Source organism: Vombatus ursinus, unplaced genomic scaffold, assembly GCF_900497805.2.
Source record: "Vombatus ursinus unplaced genomic scaffold, bare-nosed wombat genome assembly UNPS02005659.1, whole genome shotgun sequence".
In the NCBI taxonomy this organism is placed as follows: domain Eukaryota; kingdom Metazoa; phylum Chordata; class Mammalia; order Diprotodontia; family Vombatidae; genus Vombatus; species Vombatus ursinus.
Genome location: NW_020945437.1, coordinates 17,228,257 through 17,252,164, shown reverse-complemented (window position 1 = coordinate 17,252,164; position 23,908 = coordinate 17,228,257). Strand labels below are relative to the sequence as shown.

At 43.1% G+C, this 23,908-nt stretch overlaps 1 protein-coding gene across 1 annotated transcript in view; it reads right to left on the bottom strand.

Moving 5' to 3' along the window:
- The window catches only part of LOC114032701 (teneurin-4), a 412,175-nt gene extending 391,772 nt beyond the window's left edge, over nucleotides 1-20,403 (bottom strand). The window contains exons 1-3 of the mRNA XM_027848083.1: nucleotides 20,390-20,403; nucleotides 20,106-20,254; nucleotides 19,742-19,951 (exon numbers count right to left, since the gene is read on the bottom strand). Coding sequence (XP_027703884.1) covers nucleotides 19,742-19,951; nucleotides 20,106-20,254; nucleotides 20,390-20,403 — 373 coding nt within the window. The remainder of the gene's footprint in view (nucleotides 1-19,741; nucleotides 19,952-20,105; nucleotides 20,255-20,389) is intronic.
- Between the last annotated feature and the right edge of the window lie 3,505 nt (nucleotides 20,404-23,908).

Here is a 23,908-nt window from a genome sequence, read left to right as displayed (position 1 = left end):
AGAGATGAGTAGAAGAGGCCCTGCTCTCATGCAGTTCACCAGTCTAAGGACGGGGATTTGATGCTTCTAATCTTCCAGATTTGGAACCTTGGCCTGGCCCCTTCTTTCTTTCCTCTCCTCTCTCTCTTCTTCTTCTCTCCTCTTTCTCATTCTGTCTCTCTCTCTGTCTCTTTCTCTCTCATCTCATTCTCTCCTCTATCCTTCCTTTCTCTTTTCTTTTTCTCATTCTCTTTCCTCTCTCTCTCTTTCTCCTTCTCTCCTCTTTCCTCTCCTCTCTCTCTGTGTCTGTGTGTGTGTATCTCTCTCTCTCCCTCTTTTCCTTTTTCCGTTTCCCCCTTAGGCTCCTCACTTTCTGTCACACTCCACATATCCAAACAGTCGCGCAATCCTGCCATCTCATATCTGACCCCTTCACTCTAACAACAAAACTACCACCTTAGTCTAGGTCCCTATTACCTCTTGTGTGGATTAATATAACACTCTCTCTGCATCGTCTCCCCCCAGTCTATACATCCCACTGCATAGTACCGCCTAAGTGATTTTCTTTTCTTTTTTTTTTTTTTTGGTAAGGCAATTGGGGTTAAGTGACTTGCCCAAGGTCACACAGCTAGTAAGTGTCAAGTGTTTGGTCTGAGGCCGCATTTGAACTCAGGTCCTCCTGACCTCAGGGCTGGTGCTCTATCCACTGTGCCACCCAGCTGCCCCTCTAAGTGATTTTCTTTAGGCACAGACGTGATCATGTCGCTTCCCTCCTTAATCAACTCCAATAGCTCCCTATTGCCCCTAGGATAAACCAGAAACTCCTCCGTTTAGCTTTTAAAGCTCTTTACAACTTGGCCACAACCCACCTTTCCAGTCTTATCGCATATGACCCCCCTTCTTGCAGTCTGAGATCCAGCCAAACTGGCCTGTTCTCTCTTGGTCAAACAGGACACTCCATCTCTCATCTCTATGCTTCTGCCTTCCCCCATGCCTGGAATGCCCTCCCTCCTCACCTCCACCTCAAAGAATCCATGCATAAGCACCACCTTCAACCTTTCCCAATCTCCCCAACTTCTGGCACATCCCCCAAACGGCTCTGTATTTAACTCCTTTCTATTTACCCTCCCAAGTTTCACATGTACTTGTACCCCTCTCCCCCATTTGAATTTAAGCACCTTTGAGAGCAGGGATTTAAAAAAAAGTCTTCATAGCATCAAGTACAGAGCCTGGCACATAGTGGGGGATTAGTAAAATGCTCACTGGATGACTGATTGGCATGTCCTCGAATAAGTGAGAATGATTCAGCCACTATAATGTAAGAAAGGATGAAAAGATCGAAAGGCTGCACTAGTCCTGAGCAGCTAGGTGGCACAGTGGGTAGGGCGCTGGGCTTGAAGTCAGGAAAACCCGAATTCAAAATCGACCTCAGACACGTACTAGCTGTGTGACCCTGGGCAAGTCACTTAACTCTGCCTCAGTTTCCTCATCTGTAAAATGAGCTGGAGAAGGAAATGGCAAACCACTCCAGTGTTTCTGCTAAGACAACCTCAAATGGGGTCATGTAGAGTCAGACAAGACTAAAAATAATTCAACAATAGTCCTCTCACACAGGGACTTCACAGAATGCTGTTCTGTACCTTTTCAAATGATCTATCAGCTAATATTCTGTATTCTAGTTCACAGTGATTGTCTTACCCCCCTCCATGAAGGCAGGTCAATATATTTTCTAAACTCGGTCTCTCCTCCAGTGCCCATAGTAGGCACTTAAGAGATCATGGGTGAATTGCAAGTCCAAAGAAGGAAAAAGAATTTTCAGCTAGGGCCTCGGGGATCAGGGGAGGCTTCATGGAGGAGGCAGCCTTAAAGGACGAGCAGAATTTCAAGAAGCAGATACAAAAGTGAGGCACAGGGAGTCATGTGAGTAAAGGCACAGAAACAGAACCTGCTGGATGTATACATATGGCTTCTAAGCCAGTCTGCCAGAAGCAATGCACATATGGAAGGGAAGAGAGGGAGGAAAGCAGAGCTATGTCAGGGAGCAGAGAGGCTTGAATGCCAGGCTAAGTGTGGATTCTATCCAGTAGGCAATTAGGAGTCCCTGAAGATCTTCAAGTGGGAGAGTGACATGGTCAGAATGGGATTTTAGATGGAGAGCTGGAAAGGGCCTAAGAGGTCAGCCAGTCCATCCTCCTTATTGCACGGATGAAGAAAAGTGATGGGGCTTGATCAAGGTCACTCATGTATAGGAAGCAGCAGAGAGGATCCGGGCTGAATTCACCTGATGTCCTGGCTGGTGCTCTTTATGTAGGCCAGACTGAAAGGCCTGGGGCTGAGGATAGACCGGAGGCAGGGGGCCAATGAGGACGGCACTGCAATCCCCCGGGTGAACCAGAATGAAAGGCTGGCAAAGGGAGGGAAGGGAAAGCAGTTCACAGACTGCGGAGATGCTCCCTGGTCAGAGCAGAGCTCACCATCCCATCAGCAGTGCTTTATGTGAGCGGAGAAGCCACATGGGAGGGCACTGGGCCATTCACTCCGAGGGACTCAGGCGACCTCAGAAGTCTGTCTTTTGTGCTGGGCTTGAACCCCCGCTGCCCTTCGCCATCAGCTCCTGCTTCTACAAGAGCCATCACCAGCTCAAACACATAAGCCGCTTACACAGATCTCATGCATCACCTTGTCACACAGAGGCACTGTAAAGAAAGCAGGGGGCCGGGGGGTGGGAAGATATCCAGCTCAGCAGTTTCCATTCCCAAAGTCTTCAGGGAACCCTTTGGATAGGGGCGGAGGGGTGGGGAGCTGCTGCTGGAGAAAGCTCACACTCAGTCACATCTTGAATGCATGAGGATGGAATGTGTTAAAAAGAAATCCTTTATCTGCCGACCAGGGTGACAAAGGTTCTGGCTGGCCAAAGCCACAGGCTTTTTCAGAATTCTGGAAAGCTTTGGCTGTGGGCACTGCAGCTTCAAAGGTCCGTTCACTGAGTATGCCTCAGTCTCCTCATCTGTAAAATGAGCTAGCACTTTCCCACCTTTTCTACATCACCCACATCAAGGTGAAATCATCTAGAATGGGAACGATCTCAGGATAACAGAAACATCAGCAGCATTCACATTCCTTCCCACAAAAGTTATTATTATTATTAGTTACTAATTTCAAGAGCCCTCTCCCCTCACTCCCTCCTTCCTCCAATAAAAAACAGAACAATAAAAAAAACCCCAAACAACAACAACAACAAAACTTTCCAGACTCTAAAATATTCATCCCTGAGTGGAATCAGGAGACCTAAGTTTACGTGCTAACTCTATAACTTACTAGTTATGCGAATTCTGAGAAGTCTGTCCAGTGGAGGGTTTGAACTGGGTAATGTTCCCACCCCCTCCCCAGGTCTCTTACATCTAGGTAAGGCAGCCAGGCAGCACAGCGAACTTGGGAGTCAGGAAAACCTGAGTTCAAATCTTGACTTAGACACTTACTAATTGTGTGACCCTAGGTAAGTCACTTAACCTCTGTCTCAGGTTCCTCATCTGTAAAATGGGGATCATCGTAGCACGTCCCTCTCCGAGTTGTTGTAAAGATCCAATGAAATAATAAGTGTCTAAGTCCTAGCTATTACTGCTGTTGCTGTTAAATTCTGAGTGCTCTACTCTTACCCTACCGGCTTCCATCTTCAATTGCTGAAATCCTAACAGTCCTCCAAGACTCAGCTCAAATGTCACCTCCTCCAGGATTCCTTCTCTGACTGCCACAGTCAACACTGAGTCTTAGCACAGCACTTTGGTTTTTTTTTTTTTAATCAGATCTTATTTTATTTTCAAATGAAGATCAACCTTTCTCTATCTCCTACCTACCTCTCCACCCCTCTTCTCACAGCCACCACTGTTGAAAAACACAAGAAAAACAAAACCTCTGTTACAAATGAGTATAATCAAGCAAAACAAATTCCCAAATTGGCCATAGCATAACACTTTGATCAAGGAATCAACAAACATTTATTAAGTACCTGCTAGATGCTAGGCACTGGACTAGGTGCTGAGAATACAAACAAAATGAATGAAATAATCCCTACAAAGAGTTTACACTGTAGTGGGTAAAGCCACAAGGATCTTGATCTATCTGTTTATCCTTCCTTCCATTCATCTATATATCTATGAATCCATCCATTCAGCTACCTACCTACCTACCTTCTATCTATCCACCCATAAACATAATGAAGATAAATACAAATAAATGTCATTAAACACAGGTAGCAGGGAGGACAGGTACTAGCAGTTAAGGAACTCTATGAAGGCTTCCTGTAGTAGGCAGTGCATGAAATATGGTCTTAAAAGGAGAGAGGGATTCTTAGAAGCAGATAGGAGGAGGGATACGATGCACCTCTCCTTTTTACTTGTTATCAGGGCATCACAGAGCTAAAGTTGGAAGGCACCTCTCTTTGTTTTAGAGCTGAGAAACTGAGGCCCAGGAAAAATTACATGAGTTGTCCAAGGTCATATCAGGAATAATTGTTAGGGGTAGGATTCTGGCTTCACTGGCTTACTTTCTGCAGAATTCACTTCAACCAACTTTTATCAAGCATTTACTCACATCAAGGTGTTATCATAGATGCTGAGAATAGAGAGACAAAAAAAACCCCAAAAAACTACTCCCTGCCTGAAAGCTGTAGGGTAATGCCCATATGTTAGACAGGAATCTCTACAACATTCTACCAAAATTTCATTTAAGTCCCCACTGTGTGCAGAGCTACTTTAGAAGAAACAAAGTTAAGAGTCTTATCCTGGACCCACAGTGCTACAGCCTGCTACAGGGGCCACATACACAAAAATTATTTGTGTACCAGACTCCTCCCCACGCTAGACTGTAAGCTCTTTGAGGGCAGGCACTGTCTTATTTATCTTTCTCTGCAGTGACTTACATGGTGCCTTGTACAATGTCTGCCACACTCTGACCTTTGTGAGGCATGCCCTTTCTTCACTGCTCAGTAGAAGGCAGAAGGGCTAATTAAAATATTTAAGAAAATACACTTTTCTAGCAGGCACAAGCAGATTAGAAACACTAATATGATACAAACAATTACTATGCTAATTACAGACAGGTCTTACTAGTTATTAAAATAAGTCCTGCAAAGTCCACTAAGAAAAAATTTAAGGAAATGAAATTATCTTAGTTACTATATAATCCTTGAAAGCAACTAAATTAAATCTCTTTAAAATAATTCTCTAAGTTAGGGCAACCTTCTGCATTTCCCAGCCCTTGGCATGGTAAAATGGAACCCTCAATGAATGAATGAATGAATGAATGATTCTCCACTTCCACCCCACCCCCCAAAAAAGAGACCTCTCTTGGGTTCCCATCGTAATCCAGAATCCTGGCACGGCCACTTTCTAGCCATGGGACCTTAGGTAGATGGGCTCATTATATTTAGATTCCTTGAACTACCATCTTTTCAATTGTATAATAAAACACTAAGTTAGAGTTCACTCAATTTCACCTGATTATTTGCTACTTCTCATCTTCCCTTCTCTCTGCCAGGTCACTAATAACTTTCCTCTTCAAACCTCCCCCATTACTTTGCTCTTCTGTAAGGCATGTGGCTTGTTAAATTGTGTATTACAGTTATCTCTGTCTAGGTCTCGGCCCCCTTCTACACTGGAAGCTCAATGCGGACAGGGCCCATGTCTTCTCTAAACTTCGACTCCACCCTAGAACTTTGTACAAAGCAGGCATGCAGTTCAGGATGTCCCAAAAGTCTTAGTTCGGTTTTAGCCTTTGACAGCATAAAAATGTCCCATACAGTAACATTTCTTCTCTTATAGGACAGATCAGCGTTTCCCAGCTTCTCGGGCTGCTCCTCAGAACGCTGTAAACAATTCACAAAACTGTTGCTGCCAGAGGTCCTGACTTCAAATCTACAAACTTAAAACCCTGAATCTCTTCTCCCCAGCCCCTGAACTTCTAGGCAGAAGCTGGCAACCCCAGGAAATAATTTTACCTACATGAAGTATCATTTAACTTCGGAAACACTGAACTAGATCACCTCCAATGTTCCTTTAGCTTTCAAGTGCTGGGATAGTCTGAATTAATAAGGTTGCACTGATCTGTAAATAAATTCCTACTTCCCACAGACATAATTTCTGAATTGCAAGTTCTCCACAGGAAGGTACCTGTTTTGTGGTGATAATAATAGCAAACATTTATACAGAACTTACTAAGTGCCAGGCACTGTGCTAAGCACCTTAGCATTATTATCTCATTTGATCCTCACAACAACCCTGAGAAGGTAGGTGCTGTTATTATCCCCATTTTACAGATGAGGAAACTGAGGCAGACAGAGGTGAGGTGAGATTTGCCCAGAGTCACACAGCTAATCAGAGTCACACACAGGTCAGATTTGAACTCAGGAGGAGGATTTCGAGAAGGAGAACGCTTTACAAGCCACCTGATGGAATCACCCCCTCATTTTACAGTTGAGGAAACAGGACCAGGGCAGTAGCTTATCGAAGGTACACAGATGTGAGGTGGCCAAAACGGGATTTGGTCCTAAGTCTTCTAAATCTAAATCAGGGGGTTTGAGGCTTTCTGTTTTCCCATGGGAGCCCCAACAAGTCACTTTTAACTTTCCCTTACTTAAAAGTTTTCTTAATCAGAGAGATGATGCCCTGTGGGTGAAGTTAAGTAAAATAATGTCGCAAAGTAGTGGGAACCTAGGAGAAAGTGCAAATGTGCTTATTATTACTGTTAGACCCTGTGAATACCGCGCCGCAGTTATTTATAGAAATACTATATGTTCTGAGGGAGAACATAAATGAATTACCAGTCACTTTCTCCTCCTTTCAACTCTGGTGGGAACACGAGCGGGCCAGAAGGAAAAGGCATCACACTGATTCATCTGGTACCAAGCATAAATAGTCTTTTCCTGTTGCTGGGAATGGAATAAATGTAGATCAATTAAGCACTCTGTTTAGAATTGAATTTTCCAGCCCTGGATGATTTGTTTGTGTAGCTGACTGGGACAGGGAAATTAATCCTACCCTACACCCCAACCCAAACCCCAGAAGGCTGAAAGGAGATGAGTTAGGGGACTGGGGATCCTTTCTCACTGCTGGAAGCTGCTAATCGCTCTAATAGTAAACTGACCGATGCTAGTGGCAGAGCGGGGTGTTTCTTTCTTCCCAAATACACCTTAAAGATGTCAAAGAACATGGAACATTAGAGCCCAGAAGGTAGAATGTTAGAAGGAGCAGGAGCTTTGGAATACAGAATATTAGAGCGGAAAAGGCCACTGAAAATAGAATTAGAAGGCACTTTTAGAATGCCAAAACCCAAACCATCTGAGTGGGAAGGCCTTTTTAGAATGTCAGGGCTGGAAAAGAACTTTGAGATGCTCCAATCCAGGGAGTCTAGAACTCTGGTTATGGAACCCTCTGGCACTCTTGCAAAGCCTTCGGATCCCTTCTCAGAATCACATTTTTAAGTGTATAAAATAAAATACATAGGATTACAAAGGAAAACAATTATATTGAAAGAGGTATAAAAATATTTTCTTAAAAAAGCTCATGGACAAAGGTAGAAAGGCCCTGCTCTTGTCCCAATCCTGTTATTTTAAAGAAACAGAGGTTCAGGGAAATTAGGGGATCTGTCCCAAGTCACCCAGTGAGGCAGAAGAGGAGAGAGGAACTTCAGACTTCCCAAGACCAAGCTTCTTTCTGCCCCACCAGCCCCCTTCCCCACTCCTGGCACGTGAGTTTCTGTTTGTGTTCCCACCTTGGTCACAGAAGATTGTAAATGCAAGGGGAATGTTTTTTCTAGTTGTTTAATCCAAAGCACCTACAGAAATAAGAGCAATTCAGAGAGAAGGGGAGATGAGGAAGCCAGATGGTTTCCCTGTTAAAATTGGGGAGCAATTAACCAGTCACTTTGGTAGTCTGCATAGCCTCAGTGACACACCTCTAAAGCACCCTGCAACACACACAAAGAACTCAGCACAGCAAGGATAACAGGCTATTTTGTGGCTGGAAGGGACCTTAGAACATAGAATATTAGAGCTGGAACAAAGAATCCCTGATCTGGAGGGGTCCTTGGAACAAAGAATGCCCTTAGAACATGGAATACTAGAACTGAAAAAGACCTTGGAGCAAAGACCGCCAGAAGAGACCTTAGAACAAAAAAATGCCAGATCTGAGAGGGACCTTAGAACACAGAATGGGAGGGCACAAAGGCACCTTAGGGCAGAGAACGGGAGAGCTGAAATGAACCTTAAAACACAGAATGGTAGAGGTAGAAGGTGCTTTATCTATTCTCTAGCTTAGTGGTTCTCAAATCACAACAATACCGTCATAAGTAAATGCACTAAGCATTGCCATGGTGTAAAATGAATACCTATTACGCCCCACACAAATTTCTTCCTTTTTTATTGTATGTAGGCTGCCTCCTCCAGACAGAGAAGGTTCTCCCACCACCACTTCTACCAGACCTCTAAGGGTGATTTCATCCATGATCACACATAGGCGTGCGCGTATCCGAAACAAGACTTGGTTCTAGGTACTCCTAACTCCAAGGCTGACAGTATCTTCTAATCCCAATACATCACAGCATCTCTTGGATGCTCTTGTGAAGCATTAATGAATAAACAGAAATTTTTTCATCATTGTATATCATGTCTGTAAGCAAATAGTATGATCATCTCTTAAAGGAAGACCTGGATTTTTTTTTTTTTAGGTTGAAACAAGATTCTTCTACTAGAAAACATTGGGAATTACAGCTTTACTTAATCTTATTTTGCAGAGGGAAACTGAGGTCCAGAGAGGGGAAATGAATTGTCCAAGTCCAAACAGCAAATTAGTTACAGGGCCAGGACCAGAACCTAGGTCTGCAGCTTTCACACCTAGAATTCCTTCCCATTAAACCATACTTATTGGCAGTGGTAATCATTGGGCAGCTAGATGGCACAGTGGATACAGGGCCAGGCCTGGAGTCAGGAAGACTCATCTTCCCAAATTCAAATCTGGCCTCAGACACTTACTAGCTGCGTGACCCTGGGCAAGTCACTTAACTCTGTTTGCCTCCGTTTCCTCATCTGTACAATGAATTGGAGAAGGAAATGGCAACCACTCCAATATCTTTACCAAGAAAACCCCAAATGGGGTTTTGAGGAGTCAGACATGACTGAAATGACTGGACAACAACATTGGTAGTGGATATATTCACTCAAGAAACAGAAGCACGACATGATCCTTTCTTCATCAAAGATTTAGGAAGTCTTCTCCCTCTCTCATAGTTTGTATTACAGTTATTTGCATATTTTATCAATTCCTACTAGACTGTAAGCTTACCAAGGGCAAGAAGTTGACACCAGCAAAGTATTCAGCATATAGGTGGTTTCAATGGTGTACCATTTCATCTTTCTAATCTTCCTGATAGGAAAGCCATGATCTCCAGCACCTCCGCAAAAAATCAGAAAAAAAAAAAAATAAAGGTCCTTCCTCTTGACCATATTCCTTATATTTACCTTTCATTAAATTCTTGACCTCCATGCAACATTTGATGCTGGTGATCACATTCTTCTCCTGGATACTCTCTCCTCTCTGTTTTCTGGTTCTTCTCCTATCTGATTGCTTTTATTTTTGCTGGTTCGTCATCTATGGATTAACCATGGGTGTCCCCCAAGGCTCTGTCTTGGGCCCTTTTCTCTTTAGATTATTTCATTTGGTGATCTGATCAGCAGGTACATCAGTGAGTTCAACTACTATCTTTAGGTATATGATTCCTGTATCTATAAATCTAGCCATAGTCTCTCTCCCTGCCTACCATTCTACATCACCAATTACCTCTTGGTCATCTTGAACTGGATGTCCCACAGACATCTCAAACTCAACACATCCAAAGGTAACTCATTATATTTCCCCTTGACCTCCTCTTTCTTCCTAACTTTCCTCTTAATGCTGAAGGTAACAAATTCATGCAAAACCAGCTAAATAGAATCTATCCCCTTTAGGGAGCTGATTTTAATGGTAAAGCACTCTACTTAAAGTCAGAAAACCTGGAGTAGAACCCCAAAATTTCAAGTTGTGTGATCCCAAATTCAGTTTGTCCTTTTGGGGGCATCAAATCCCAATCTCTTATGCTTTCTTATTATTGATTTTATCTTTTAATTTTTTGAGGGGGGTCTCAACATCTAATTTTATCTATGTGGGCAATTATCTGGAAGGGGAACTCCTTTGGTGTGGGTGCCCTCTCCATCAAGAATGGCAATTCCTCTTAATTTATGGTCGTAAGAGATGGGTGTGGGCATTTGGAGATTCTGTGACTTTCCCAGGTTCTCACAGCCCATATGTATCAGACACAGAACTTGAACCCAGGTTTTCCAGACGCCAAGGCCAGCCCCCTAGACCACTACACTCTACTGCCTCTCACCAGTAGAAGGCTAATAATAATAATAATAATAATAATAATAATAACAATAATTCCCTGAAACTACCTCAAGGACTGAGTGAGAACTGGATGAGATAAAGTATGTGAAGGCCCTTTATGACCATAGATGTGAATTATTATGTGACTTATGTGACATCAGTATATATATTGGACAAGCCCTGTGGATGGATCATACACAGGATCTGGAATTCAGCAGGATGGACATCTGAACATATTGTGTCTGGGAAACTGTGTCTTGCTTTCTGCCAATCCCCTGTTGCTGTCTGCTTGCTACAAAAGCCCATCTATTTAGCATGGATATATTTGCAGTGGTGCTCTAGGACCGCAAAGCACAGAACAGCATTATCTTAGAACAATGAATGTTGCAAATAAGTAAAGATCAATGAAAAAATACATGGTGAGTGTAAGTAGGCTGCAGCTGGTTACAAATGATGACTTGTACCAGAAGGAAAAGGGTTGATTCTGAACCAAGAAGGCAGGGGAATTGCTATGTGGTTTCTGTCGCCTGAGAAATGAAGGCAGCCCAAAAGAAGGCTTCCATCTCATTGGACACATCCTCTGTGATCCTCTCCAGGCCACTGACTCCCCTGGACTTTCTCTGCAATGCTCCAGAAAGTCCTTCACTCTAGAAACTCACTCCACCCCTAGACTATCTTAGCCACTGAAAGTGCCTTCCATCCCTGTGGCCTCTCCCCCTCTGATTGGCTGATTCCTCCCAGAACCTCCATTTTAAGGAGGAGGTCCAGTCCTATCCACCATGTCTTCACTCCTCTCCAGGCTGAATTCCTACTCTCTGACTGGATGTTCTCTACAATGTCCCCAAGGCAGGTACTTTCATTCCCCAGCTCCCCATTCCCCCACTCTTTTATGTTACCTTCCCCCTACGAGACATAAACTTCTTGGGGGCATTTTTTTTATTCACTCTTTATTGCTTGTATTCCCAGTTTAGCACAATGCTGACATACAGAGAGGGCTTAATAAACGCTTGCTGACTCGACTTGTTGACTCTTATTTAGGATTTCTCAGAAATATAAGAATTAACATAGAATGAGAAGACCTATCATCTTTCAAATTTTAACTATGATACGCCACGAGAGAGAACAGCATGGCAGAGTGGAAAGAGCGCTGGATTTGGAGCCAGAGGGTTCAAATCCTGGCTAATGACTATGCAACTTTGAGAAAATCACCTTAACATCTCTGAATCTCAGTTTCCTCATCTGCAAAATGAGGGGGTTAGACAAGATGGTCTCTAAAGTCTTTCCCAGCTCTACATAAACGATGTGAATGAGACCCCGAAATATTCCAAAATGTTACTTATAACAACTGCTCATATATAGGCAGAGCCTTCCTCATAAAAATCAAGAAGGGACTGGGTCCACAGTCACACAGCACAACTGGCATCCCCTCGAGTTGTCAGCTTCTTGGCCTCAGCCCTTACGTCTGCTGCCTCGGGCAGAGAGCAGAAGGTCTGGAGGCTTCCTGACTAAGTCCCAGGTCTCAGGAGGGATTTGTAAGGCCTAGGATGCTAATGTCTTTTGCTCTCAGGTTAGAGGCACTAGAGCTGATTTGTTCGAATGATTCTGGGGCACGGAGCAGCAGCCAGGCCCATATCCAGCTGTGCCACTGAGGCCTCAGGAGACTGGTGACAGCAGAATCATGGTCTGTTGATCACAGTCCTGGGGTAGAAGTGAGGACAAAAGACCAACATTTAATGGTGTGCTGTGGGCAACAGAGCTCAAAAGAAAGATGTGATTATCCGGAGCCTCCTTTAGAAACAAAAGTCCAGCTTCTGGAAGAACTCATTATGGAGAAGAAACTGGCCCTTACTGTCAGGGCAAAATAAATGAATAAATGAAAAACCACTCATTAAGTAATGCTTACCATGCGCCAAGCTCTTTGCATTACTATAATATCTCATTCACATCTTAGATTTAGAGTCAGAAAGGGTCTTAGCAAGCATCTAGTCCCACCCTTTCATTTTACAAATCAGGAAACTGAGGCACAGAGAAGTTACATGACTTTCATATGGGTACTAAGGAGAAGGCCTGGGATTCAAACCTTGGTCCAATCAATCAAGTATTTATTAAGTGCCTATTGGTTGCCTGACGCTATCCTATCACTTACTATATTGAACTGAATTCATTCTGGGAGAGCCATAACTCTCCTCAATAAGTGACTTGCCCCAATAACACAGGTGCTAATAGGTAGAGCCCAGTCTGAAAACCCAGCTTCTCTAGCTGCTGGATCTACCTTTATCAACACAGGTACTTCTGGCCTGGGAGAATGAGAAGATTCATTAATTAGAAAACAACTGGAAAATTCACCTACTACATTGTCACACTTCCCCCCTGCAGAACCTAGTAATACAGATGCCTGAGTTTTTTATAGCAAAAATGACTTCAATGAACTTGCAATAAATCACATTTCTATAGTGCTCCAAATGCTTCTCTTCTGACAATCTTTTAAGAAAGGCAGGGTCATTATGTTACATCCCCATCCCCTTTTATAGATGAGGAAACTGAAGCCAGGAGAAATTAAAGGTCTTTCCTAGGGTTACAAAGCTATTTAGTGACCAAGGTGGGATTTGAACCCGCTTCCTTTCTCTGTATCTAGTGTTCTTTCCATAATATCACACTCAGAGTCATAACTAGTATGGGGTAAAAAAGGGCTGTGTCCCAAAGGACCAACATCTGGGGAGGGCACGTTTCCTTCCCAGGTGACAAGATTCTGCCTTCCTCCCAACCTTTTTTCATATCTTATTAAGATTTTTTAGTTTTTGGATTATTTAGAGAGAAGTAGTTTTGAGAAAGACTTCGTGGCATACGGTAAAGAACATCAGAATTGGATACAAAGTTCTGACCTTGAGTACTCGCTCTATTACTTACTATGGAGACCTTGGGCAAACCATTTCCCCTCCTCTTAGTTAAAGTTTTCCCATCAGTAAAATGAGGATAACTGGCTAGTATCCTTTTACACTTCTAACCATCCCGGGCAAGGTGCCAGGAGGAGCCTGCTTTGTCAACTGTGAAGTGTTAGAGGAATGAGTGATGATTCTGCTATTACTGTTATTATTATTGAAAGAGTCTAAGATAAATAGAAACATTTCCCTTTTAAAATAGGAGAATAAACACTTTCCCCACCCTCATGTTATAAAACCCCAACCATTTGGAGCCCTGGGTGGTAAAGGCCTGAGAATCCGAATGAAACTGATGAGGAGCCAAGGTGACACTGACCAATCTACATCCTTGGGTCAGCCTGTGAAATGAAAAATGAAGCCAGAAGCCCCATGCTGAATTAAGGAAATTAACTGTGGAAGGCCATTCCATCACCTCCGTAAGTCTGTCGGAAAGCATTTCCTAAAACTTAGCTCATACTCTCCTGGTTAATATTTAGAACATTGCAACTTTCTCTGGAAATCAGTTTTTCTGTTAATCAGTCTCCTCAATGCCTAGTCCATGCCCCATTCTCTGGAATGTCTATGACCAGTAGAATGCTTAAAGCTGGAAACCCATTCCCAAGGACCTTCTGAAAGGGGAAGCCCCTGACATTTCTTTGTTATGTAGGGTCATCCAATTAAAAAAAATAAAACAAAACAAAAAAAACCCTCTGAACTTCAAAAGGGTGCACAATTTCATGTTTTCATTAAGGAGAAACTAGAACATAGTGGAAAAAGTTCTAGACTTAAGAGTCAGGAGATAGCAGGCAACTCCTCCGTGCCCAAGGTGGTTTTACGCATTGCTATGGCTAACCCTTTACTCCAACACTCAAAGGATTTGTGACTTTATCATGGTGGCCAGACTCTCCCCAAAGGCAGATGGAAACCTTCCCAGCCTCTGCTAGTAACCCTCTGTGAAGTACTGTGGTCAGAAAAAGTCTTCCGTTGGTAACATGGCTTCTGATGAATCTACCTTTCTCCGTTGCAATGCCCCAAACAATGTTTTTCTTCATCAAATAAAGTACTATATACATGTTCTGTTATTATTGTTACTAAAAAGCAGCATGCCATTGGGGGGGAAATGTGAAGGGGGGAAAGAGGGGAAAGAGAGGGACAAAGAGGGAGGGAGGGAGGGAGAGAGGAACAGAGAGAATGTGTTTGTGAAAAGCTGGGTTCAAGTCCTCTGACAAACACTGACTCTATAATCCTGACAATGCTATTTAACTTCTCACAATTAAGATTATAAATTCCAATGCAGGTGTTGAGGCACGTTGGTAGAGGAGAGTTCTTCACGAGGCATTCTCTACACCTATGGAATCATTGGTCTTGACAGAAAAAAATTATTCCTACTTACATGAAGAATGAAAGGCAAGTAAGCCGTAGCAGATAGCATCCTGAGCTTAGAGCCAAGACCTTTGGATACTTGTGACACTGACTAGCTGCGTGACTCTGGACAAGCCCCTCTTAACCTTTAAATGCTCCAGGCAGCTCTGTGATATTATAAGATATACTTACTAATGTTGCTTTGGCAAAGGGAGTTTACACACTAGTCCCCAGAAAAAAAAATGTAATACGAGTCAGAATTAATTTTTTACCCATGGCTATGCATGAAAGTTTTTATTATGACATGGAGGGAATTTAGATCACGATTTCATTAGTAACAATAAAAACAAATGCTATTTTTCTAGTGACTTACAACTTAAAAAATGCTTTTGTCTCAGCAGCCCAGTGATGCAGGTCTTAGAAGGCTTATTACCACCATATCACAGATGAGCAAACTGAGGCCCAGAAAAGTGATGTGACCGTCACAAGGACCCAAAACTTAATTAGGGGTAGAATCTCTGATTCAAAGTCAAGGTCCAGGGCTCTGATGTAAGGGGAAGGTAAGAGAAGGGAATGTTACATAGAGCCTACTATGTGCCAGGCACTTTGCTAAGTGCTTTTTACAAATATTATCTCACTGATAAAAGGTCCTGAAGTGAGCAGATGCCAGCTCACCTTTGATCCTAACTACCTCCCTGGCTTTTCAAATACTCCTAGGTAAAATTTTATCTAAATATTTTTCCAGCCCGGAGATTTCTATATGATTTTCTTTTGAGCATGAACAGAGCTCAGATCCAAGGGAGAGCTACATTTTCCATTTCTGAAGATACAGTGGCCTGATTTGCAAGGCCCCCTGCATCTTCCTTGCAATTTACACGGGGACTCACAACAGCAGTGCTGCTCTCTGGGTGTTACTTACTTTGGATTGACTCCTGTAAGACTGAGTTTACACAGCTGTGGAAAGAGAGCCTAGGAGGGATTAATTAAAAAGTACAACACAAATCCTTTTGGAAGTCATTCTCAGGCAGCATTGATATCGAGGCAGCCTCTTAGGCGGTCAGAGAGGAAGAGGCTTTGCTCTGTAGTAAACTTCATTTTAAACAAAATGAGCTTTTACTGGTTTTCGCTGATTAAATGTCCTTGACACTTAGTAGTAGCTGTGTGACCCTAGGCGAGTCACTTAACATCTGAGTCTCATCTGTAAAATCAGAATAATAATTCTTGAAGGAGTGTGGGTCACAGGGTTCTAAAGCTGGAGGGAACCTTTGAACCTCTCTAGTCACCTAGCCCTCAATTCAAAGATGAGGAAACAGGACCAAATGGGGATACACACAGAGTATTTCTGAGGACAGGCTCTGTAAAACATAAAGTACTATATAAATATTTGTAACTGTGTGTGTGTGTGTGTGTGTGTGTGTATTTTTAAACCATTAACAGCAGTTAAGCTAAGTCTAAGAGAAGCAGATCCTTAGGAGTGACAATTGTATTAGTGAAAAGAAAACTGGATTTGAATTCAACTTTGCTGGTTAGTCCTTGAGTGATTTTGCCAAACTGCTGAAAACTTTCTGGGATTCAGTCTAACTACCAACAATCATTTAATAAGCTCCTCCTCTGGGTCCAGCACCGTGCTAGGTACAGGGGATCTCAATAAAGAGCATGGAACAATCTCAACTCTCAAAGATCTTACATTCTCAGAGTCCAAATGTATAAAATGGGGGGGAGGACTGGCTAGAATAACTGATCTCTAAGGTCCCTTTCAGCCCTAAATCCATGGACTAAAAAGCGACAAATCCCTTTAGGGAAATCATTAGGAAGACTCTCCTATTCTTTGAAGTTATCGGGGTTTTTTTGGGGGGGCACAAAATAAGTTAAATTTATGCTATTTATGCACTACTTCTTTCCCCCCTACCCCCATTCATCTACTACTTTCAGATTCTTGGCAGAAACAATGCTTAATACATTCCAAGGTACTGCACAGGTGACCTTTGTGGTGTTTTTGCAAATGTGGGGATTGCTATTACTTTGTTCTGATTTTTGCTCAGAGCAAGAGTGTCATCCCAGAACCAGTCACAGGAGGGTAGTGAACCTTACCTGCATCTCTCCTTAGGAAGAACCGAAGTCACCCAGCAAATGGGAGCCCAGACACTCTGTCTGGGTGTGGGACATATTTATTACCAACCTGCACAATTTTACACAGAAAGAAAGGTGCCCCTCTGGGAATGCAAAGTGTCTACAAACCACAGCAGCAGACAGCCAGCCACTGGCAGAAAGCAGAATAAATAAGCCAGCAGCCTAAGAGCCAACTGAAAGTCTCACTAACTTCCCTACACATCAATAATGCAGTAATGCCATCAACTCACTAAAGGCTCTGAACAAAGCTTTTGCTTCTGTTCAGTTAATTAGTAAAGGGAGAGATTAAGGTTTTTTAATCTCTCTCTCTCTTTTAACCTTCTGGGTATATTTATTCCTAGGTAAACAAAGAAAAAAATATATGTATAGCACAATCATCTTTAAAAGGTTATTGGTGGTTAAGATTTAAATACATCTCACATAGAAATCATAGCCCTTTTAGAGCTGTAATGGCGCTGAAAAACCCTCTAATCCCACTCCTTCATTTTACAGATGAGGATAGTGAGGCCTTGGGAGGGAAATGTGACTTACCGTGGGTCACATTGCCAGAATAATAGATTTAAAACTCCAACCCAAGTCAAAGTTAATTTATGCAATTATCAAGAGCCTCCCATATGCAGAGTGCTAGGTGCTGAGGCTAAATGAACCTGTGATTTCATCAGTATAGGAACTCTCAAATGTGGAAGTGCCCTCTACCAAGGCTAGTCTGTACTTTCTCTGCAACTGCAGACTGTTTCATAGAGCTCTCAAAGGTTAAATGACTTGCCTAGGGTCACACAGCCAAGCAGTGTGTCCCAGAGGAGTCTTGGATCCGGAAAGAGCCAGATCCAAAGCTGGCTGGACAGCTACTAGCCTAGGGAAGTGTAAACACTATCCGAGGCTCTTTGAACTTCTCACCACCTCCTCTGAACCTACACAGATGTGACTAAGTGGTAAAGTTAGTGAATACTTAAGGCATCTTGGCCCTGAGCACAGACCTGAGTTGGCCGCACAACTATGGGCAGTAGCGATATAAAGCAACATTTTGCATTTCCCCAGAACTCGACCTTCTCATTCTCCCTGCTTTTCCCCAGCAGGACCGTCTTAGTCAACCGTTCTGAAAAGACCCTGCGGGCTAACTTGTTTTCACTCCACAAAACACATCAGAGTCACCGAAGGAAGTTTTAAAATGCATTAAATGTTAAGGTTTCTCCTTCATGTTCTTAAAAGAGGAAAAAGAGCCCAGAGAGGCTGAAGGGGAGGGAGGGGACTGGGGGAAAGGGATCTGTATCTAGAAGCAGCCATTAGCTTCTTTGCTCACACCTTCAGGGACCAGCTCACACTAAGGGTTTCGCCTCCTCTATAAATCAGTGGGGCTGCAGCTGACTCACTCAGGCTGGGAGCTGGGGGGGGGGGGCAGCTTGGCCATGGCTGGGTCCCCTGTTGATGTTTACCCTGCTTCAGGTAATGAGCCACTTGATGAATCTAACACGTGGTAGTCAACAACTTTTCCCAGGTTTATTGCCCTAGGTCTCCAGAAAATAGGAGGAGGGGAAGGAGGTATCCCCTGGATCGCTCAACACTTTAATTGGGAAAGAGCCTGATTTTTCCCACCTTCTTCCAGCTTCTTCTCCCTCCTACTCAGCTGGGGATCACAGCCCACGTCCCAGGTGCCCCTACCAACAGCCCTCCTGAATCTTTTCTCCATCAGTCTCTTGAGTCCTTAAAGATCCAGACCCCTTCTGGGCCATTTCCTGCCACAAACTGGGGAGCACAACACAAGCAGGTCGCATTCAAATGAACAAATAATTATTAAATACCTCTTCTGTACAAAGCCCAGTGCTAAATGGAGGCGACGCAAATAATAATAATAATAATAATAATAATAATAATATTTTAAGTCTCCCAAACGGCAAGCAGCTCATTCTATAACATGGGTTTTCGCTGAAATATCCTTAATTACATTTTCTAATCTATGTTTTCCCTATGTGAGAAAGAAGAAAAAGTGGTTTTAATACTTGCGGACACCCTGTCTTTCTCACAGGAACCTTAGAGTTGGAAGGGACCTCAGTGGTCACAAAGTTCGGCTCTCTCATTGTACAAATAAGGAAACTGAGGCACAGCCATATATACTGGCACCACCACTCTGGAAGCCAGCACCGAAGTCACCCGACTCCGCCTCAGTCCAGCCCTTTTCCAACACTATTCCACAGGGCCAACATTGCACAGACAAAAATTTAGGGACAAGTGGAACCTTCAAGATCACTTAGGTCAATTCCCCTCGTTTTACGGGTGAGGAAAGTGAGGCTCTGAGATCTTAACTGACTTGCGCAGGGTCTCCCAGGCAAACTAGTGACCGGGCTCACCCTCAAACCCAACTCCTCCGACTCCAAAGTTCTTTCACCTATACCGTGATTTCAAAAAGACGCAGTGACTTGGAGTGCAAACTTCCAAGTGTTTCTGTGAGGGCAAGCAGCGAAGCCAGCGCCTTTTGCAGGCCCGCGGGTTACCGGGCAGCGTTTCTTGGCAACAGACACTGACTTCTAAGTTGTCATGGCATTTCACTACCCCACCATGGCAGGATGCTCCTGGCCCGGGAACTTTCGGTGAAGAGTTTGGGGCTGGAGTTTCAGCTGGTGGGACTTCCCCGCCTTTCTTCAGAACAAGAAAATCAATCGATCCAACTCATCCAAACTGAGAGGGGTTCTTTATGATAAGGAGAGAGCCCCAAATTCAGCCCTAGGACACGACGGGAGGGGAGGAGAGGCTGGAGAGCTTGCGCCGCGGGCAAGCAAGGACCCTTCCATAAACACACCACATGGTAAATCATATATGCAAGCCAACGCACCATTGTCTGCACCTTTCATGCAAACCCCCCCCCCCCCGCCCCGCAACGCACCTTGCAGGAGGACAAAGAAAGAACAAAGTTAGGACGAGAAAGAAAGAGAGAGAGTGACTTACCATTGGCAGGGACACAGAGGTTTGCGGAGCCACTTTTAACTAAGAATGAATTAGGGACAAACTCTTCCTCAGAGTCAGAGTCCTGGGTTGGCTGGGCCACACCGTTGCCTAGCAACCTCCTCTGGCTCTCATTGGCCGGTGGGGAAGGGGGAGGGGAAGGGGACTGCTCAATAGGGGTTGATGAAGCAGATGAACAATGCAAGGGACGACCTGCGGACCACAAGCACAAACACAGACAGAAAAAATAAAATACTTTTAAGGAACACACGGGAGGTTTGGGGCGGGGGTGGGGAGTGGGGAGGAGAGCGGGGAGTCAAGGTAAAACATGCATCAACGATACAGGAACTTAGAAAAGGAGATGTACTGCACATATTGGGGTCTGTGCCCATCTGCTTAGGGGGGATTCGTGCAGGCTCTGCAGAAGTTGCAAAGCAGGCACCTTTGAAGCCCGGAATAAGTTTATGCACACACTCGAAGTTTGGAGAGAAGGACGCTGCCGAGCCCAGGTGCAAACTAGGCAGAACTCGGAAGGCGGGAGCCTCAGAATCACATGGTAAAGTGCCCAGTACAATGTATTTACCTGTGATTTAAGGTCTAATTGTTGCGTGGAAGTTTAAATCTGACCCGCCCAAAAGCAAGATTCAGGGCCTGGGGGTCGCCATCTACATAACGAAGAGTTTGTACTAAACTTTCGTTAATGTTTCTTTCAGCCTCGAGATTCTGAATTTTAAAGTTCCGTCCGTGTTCTAACCTTCTGTGTTCTACAAAGCTTCTCTCAGCTCTAAGATTCCATGATCTAAGGTCCCTGCCACCTCTAACATTCTACCTTCTAAGCTCACAATTTATGCTCCAAATACCCTCCTACCTCTAACAATATAACATCCTTCTATAGCATTCTATGTTCATAGGTCCCTCTGACAATATGTGTTCTAAGATCCCTCCCAGTTCTAACGTTCTATGTCCAGGGATCCCTCCCAGCTCTAATGTTCTATGTCCAGGGATCCCTCCCAGCACTAGCGTTCTGTGTTCCAGTATATCTTCCAGCACTAAGATTCTATACCCTAATGTCTCTTCTGCCTTTAATATTATTTTTTCTAACTTCTCTTCTTCCCCTACCTCTATATTTGAAAGTTCATTACATCTCAAACATTCTATGCTTCTGTGACCAAACCGCTCACTTTCTGGGACACCCAATTTGAAGGCAGCACTTAGAGGCATAGACAAAACCCTGCAATTTATACCCAAGGCTGACATTCCAAAACGTGCAATACATCACCCAAAACAGGACATAAGCACAGACATTTAAAAAAAGTTACATAGTACAAGACAATGCATACTGTCTGACGAGGGCTTAGTTGTTTATGCCCCCTTCTGAAATACTGATTTGATTTGTTTTGTTTAAATTCAGCCAACTGCATCTAGATTTTGACAAGACTTGACCTTAGAAATTTTAACACATTCCAAATGTCCTTCTGTAGGATTCAATCAATTTGGCAGGTGGGAGGTAGGGAGTAGGGACAATATGGGAGGGAGGAGGAAGAATGAGCATACTAGCAGCTGCTGAACATTTAGGGATTTTTTTTTGTGATTCACTCAACCTTTAGCTCCCATTCAGTTTATAGTCACCAAATGCTACCAGGTTGTATGTAGGACACATAATTCCTATGTCATCCTTCTCACCTAGCCATACACACAGCCTGTCTTTCAGAAAGGATGCATGGCATCATGGACTTGCATTGAGAAAATCTAAGATCAAGTTTGAACTCTGGTGTTTAATAGCTGCATGACCTTGGACAAGTTGCTCATGCCCTCTGAATCTTGGTTTCTTTGTGAAACAGGGAAATGAGACTTGCACTACCTACCACACTGGACTGTTATGAGGAAAATTCTTTGTGACACAGAAAAATGTGGAGTACCATTAAAACCATGAATATTTCCAGAATCACCGAATGCATCTTGAGCAATGAAACTCAACAACTTTTCCCTAAGTGCCTCCTATGTCCAAGGCCCTGGGCTTCATACAGGGGATTCAGAGATAAATAGGACAGAGTTCCCAGCTCTGATGGAGTTTAAAATCTAATGGAGACGTTCATAAATATTTATATGCATGAAAATTTGTATGAACAGACACAGAGTGAAGTGAGCAGAGTCAGGAGAATAATTAATATTCTAACAATAATTTTGAAAGAACTAATCAACTTGATGGTTCCAGAGGATCCATGATGAAGAATGTTACCCACTTCCTGACAGAAGGGGGACAGACTCTGTACAGGAGATATCCAGCTTTTTTTTTTTTAACATGGCCAATATAGAATTTTGTTTTGTTTCATTATGCACATTTTTTACAAGAGTTATGTTTTTCTTTTTTCCTTTTTCATTTCAGTGGAGAAGGGTGAAAGGAAGAGAAAAATAAATGCTTGATAAATAAAGGTCCTTCTGTAGGATTCAAAAAAAATACTTATATGCAGGTATACTCCACCAAATATTTTGAGTTCTTTTTTCAAAAACAGTGTTTGGTAAAATAGCATTATGGGACATAATACCATTAGAATATGTACTAATTCAGCACACTATTTAAGCTCTTACCCTATACATGACACCATGTTTGGCACCGAGGATAGAAAGACCCAGGATATTATGACCCAGGTCAAGGAGTTTACAACCTAACGGAGGGGAAGCACAAATAAATAAAGAAAAGTGATGCAAGGGAGATTAAGAGAGGTTTAAAAATGAAGACCAAGCAAAGTACATGGGACATTAGAGGAGGGAGACATCACTTTCAGTTGGGGTAGGTGACGGAAAGCTCCATGGAAGAAATGGCACCTGAGTTGGGCCTCAAAGAAAGGAGGAATATAGAGTTTGAGGTAGAAGGGTGAGGATTTCAACTAGTAGTGATGTAGGGGGAATATATTCCCATGGCAAGGAGCAAAGATGAAGAAGTAGGAAAATGGGAAAGTAACTTAGAGTGGGGAAAGCGGGTCTTTGGTAGAATGTAGCTATATGAAAGAGAGTTGTGTAAGACTGAAGAGAAGGCGATATAGGGGAGGAAATGAATGTCACTCTGGACTTTATTTTTGGTAGTCCAAAATAAAGGGACAGCTAAGTGGCACAGTGTACAGAGCTCTAGACTTACAATAAGGAAGACGTGAGTTCAAATATGACTCCAAATATTTATTAGTTGAGTAACCACGGGCAAATCTGTTCAATCAGTTCAAATCTGGCCTCAGACACTTACTGGCTGTGTGACCTTGGGCAAGTCACTTCACCATGTTGGCCTCAGTTCCTCATCTGTAAGATGAACTGGAGAAGGAAATGGCAAACCACTCCAGAATCTTTGCCAAGAAAACCCCAAATGGGATCACAGAGAGTCAGACATGACTAAAACAACTGAACAACAACCACCATGGAAAAGTTACTTAATTTCTATCTGACTCAGTTTCCACTTCTATAAAATGGGCACAATAATACCACCAACCTCCCTGGAGTTTTGTGTGGATGAAATGAGATAATATAGGTAAAGTGCTATACGAACCTTAACACAGTATATAAATTAAATTTTTATTATTAGTTGATAAACAGTTATGGAAAGTTTCTAGGTAGGTGAGTGACATAGTCAGACGTGATAGGTTTAGTCAAATGGATTAGAACAGAGATGTTAAATAGTTTTGCAGGTTTCATTGTGGCCAGCAACATTCCCCAGTGCTGCCTGAACCAGAATAAAATATAATTGTGAAATATTTAACAAAAAATGAAAATATGATACAACATAATGTGGTTTTCTAAGTCAAAATGAAGCCCACAAAGAACCCTTACTACGAATTAGTGGCCCCCATTTCTATCTGGGTGTGATTAGATTGGATTAGAAGGCTAAGAGTCTGCAAGAAGAGATGAGCTAGAAGTTTACTGGTTATAGTCCAGGCAAGAGGTTACAGGAGTTTGAAGTCTGGTAATAGCAAAAGAGACAGAAGGAATGGACAGGTGCTGGAGACACGTAAATGATGTCAAGACTCTCCATCAGTCACAGAGGCAGCAGGAGACTGTGGCAGTCTTGGGATACAGAATGAGGATAAGGCCAAGCTTGAGATGCCAAGTCAGCAATGATAACTTTTGGAGTGGAAATGGACAAATGGGTGGAATGGAAGGTTCTGGAAGGTTTTAAAGATAACC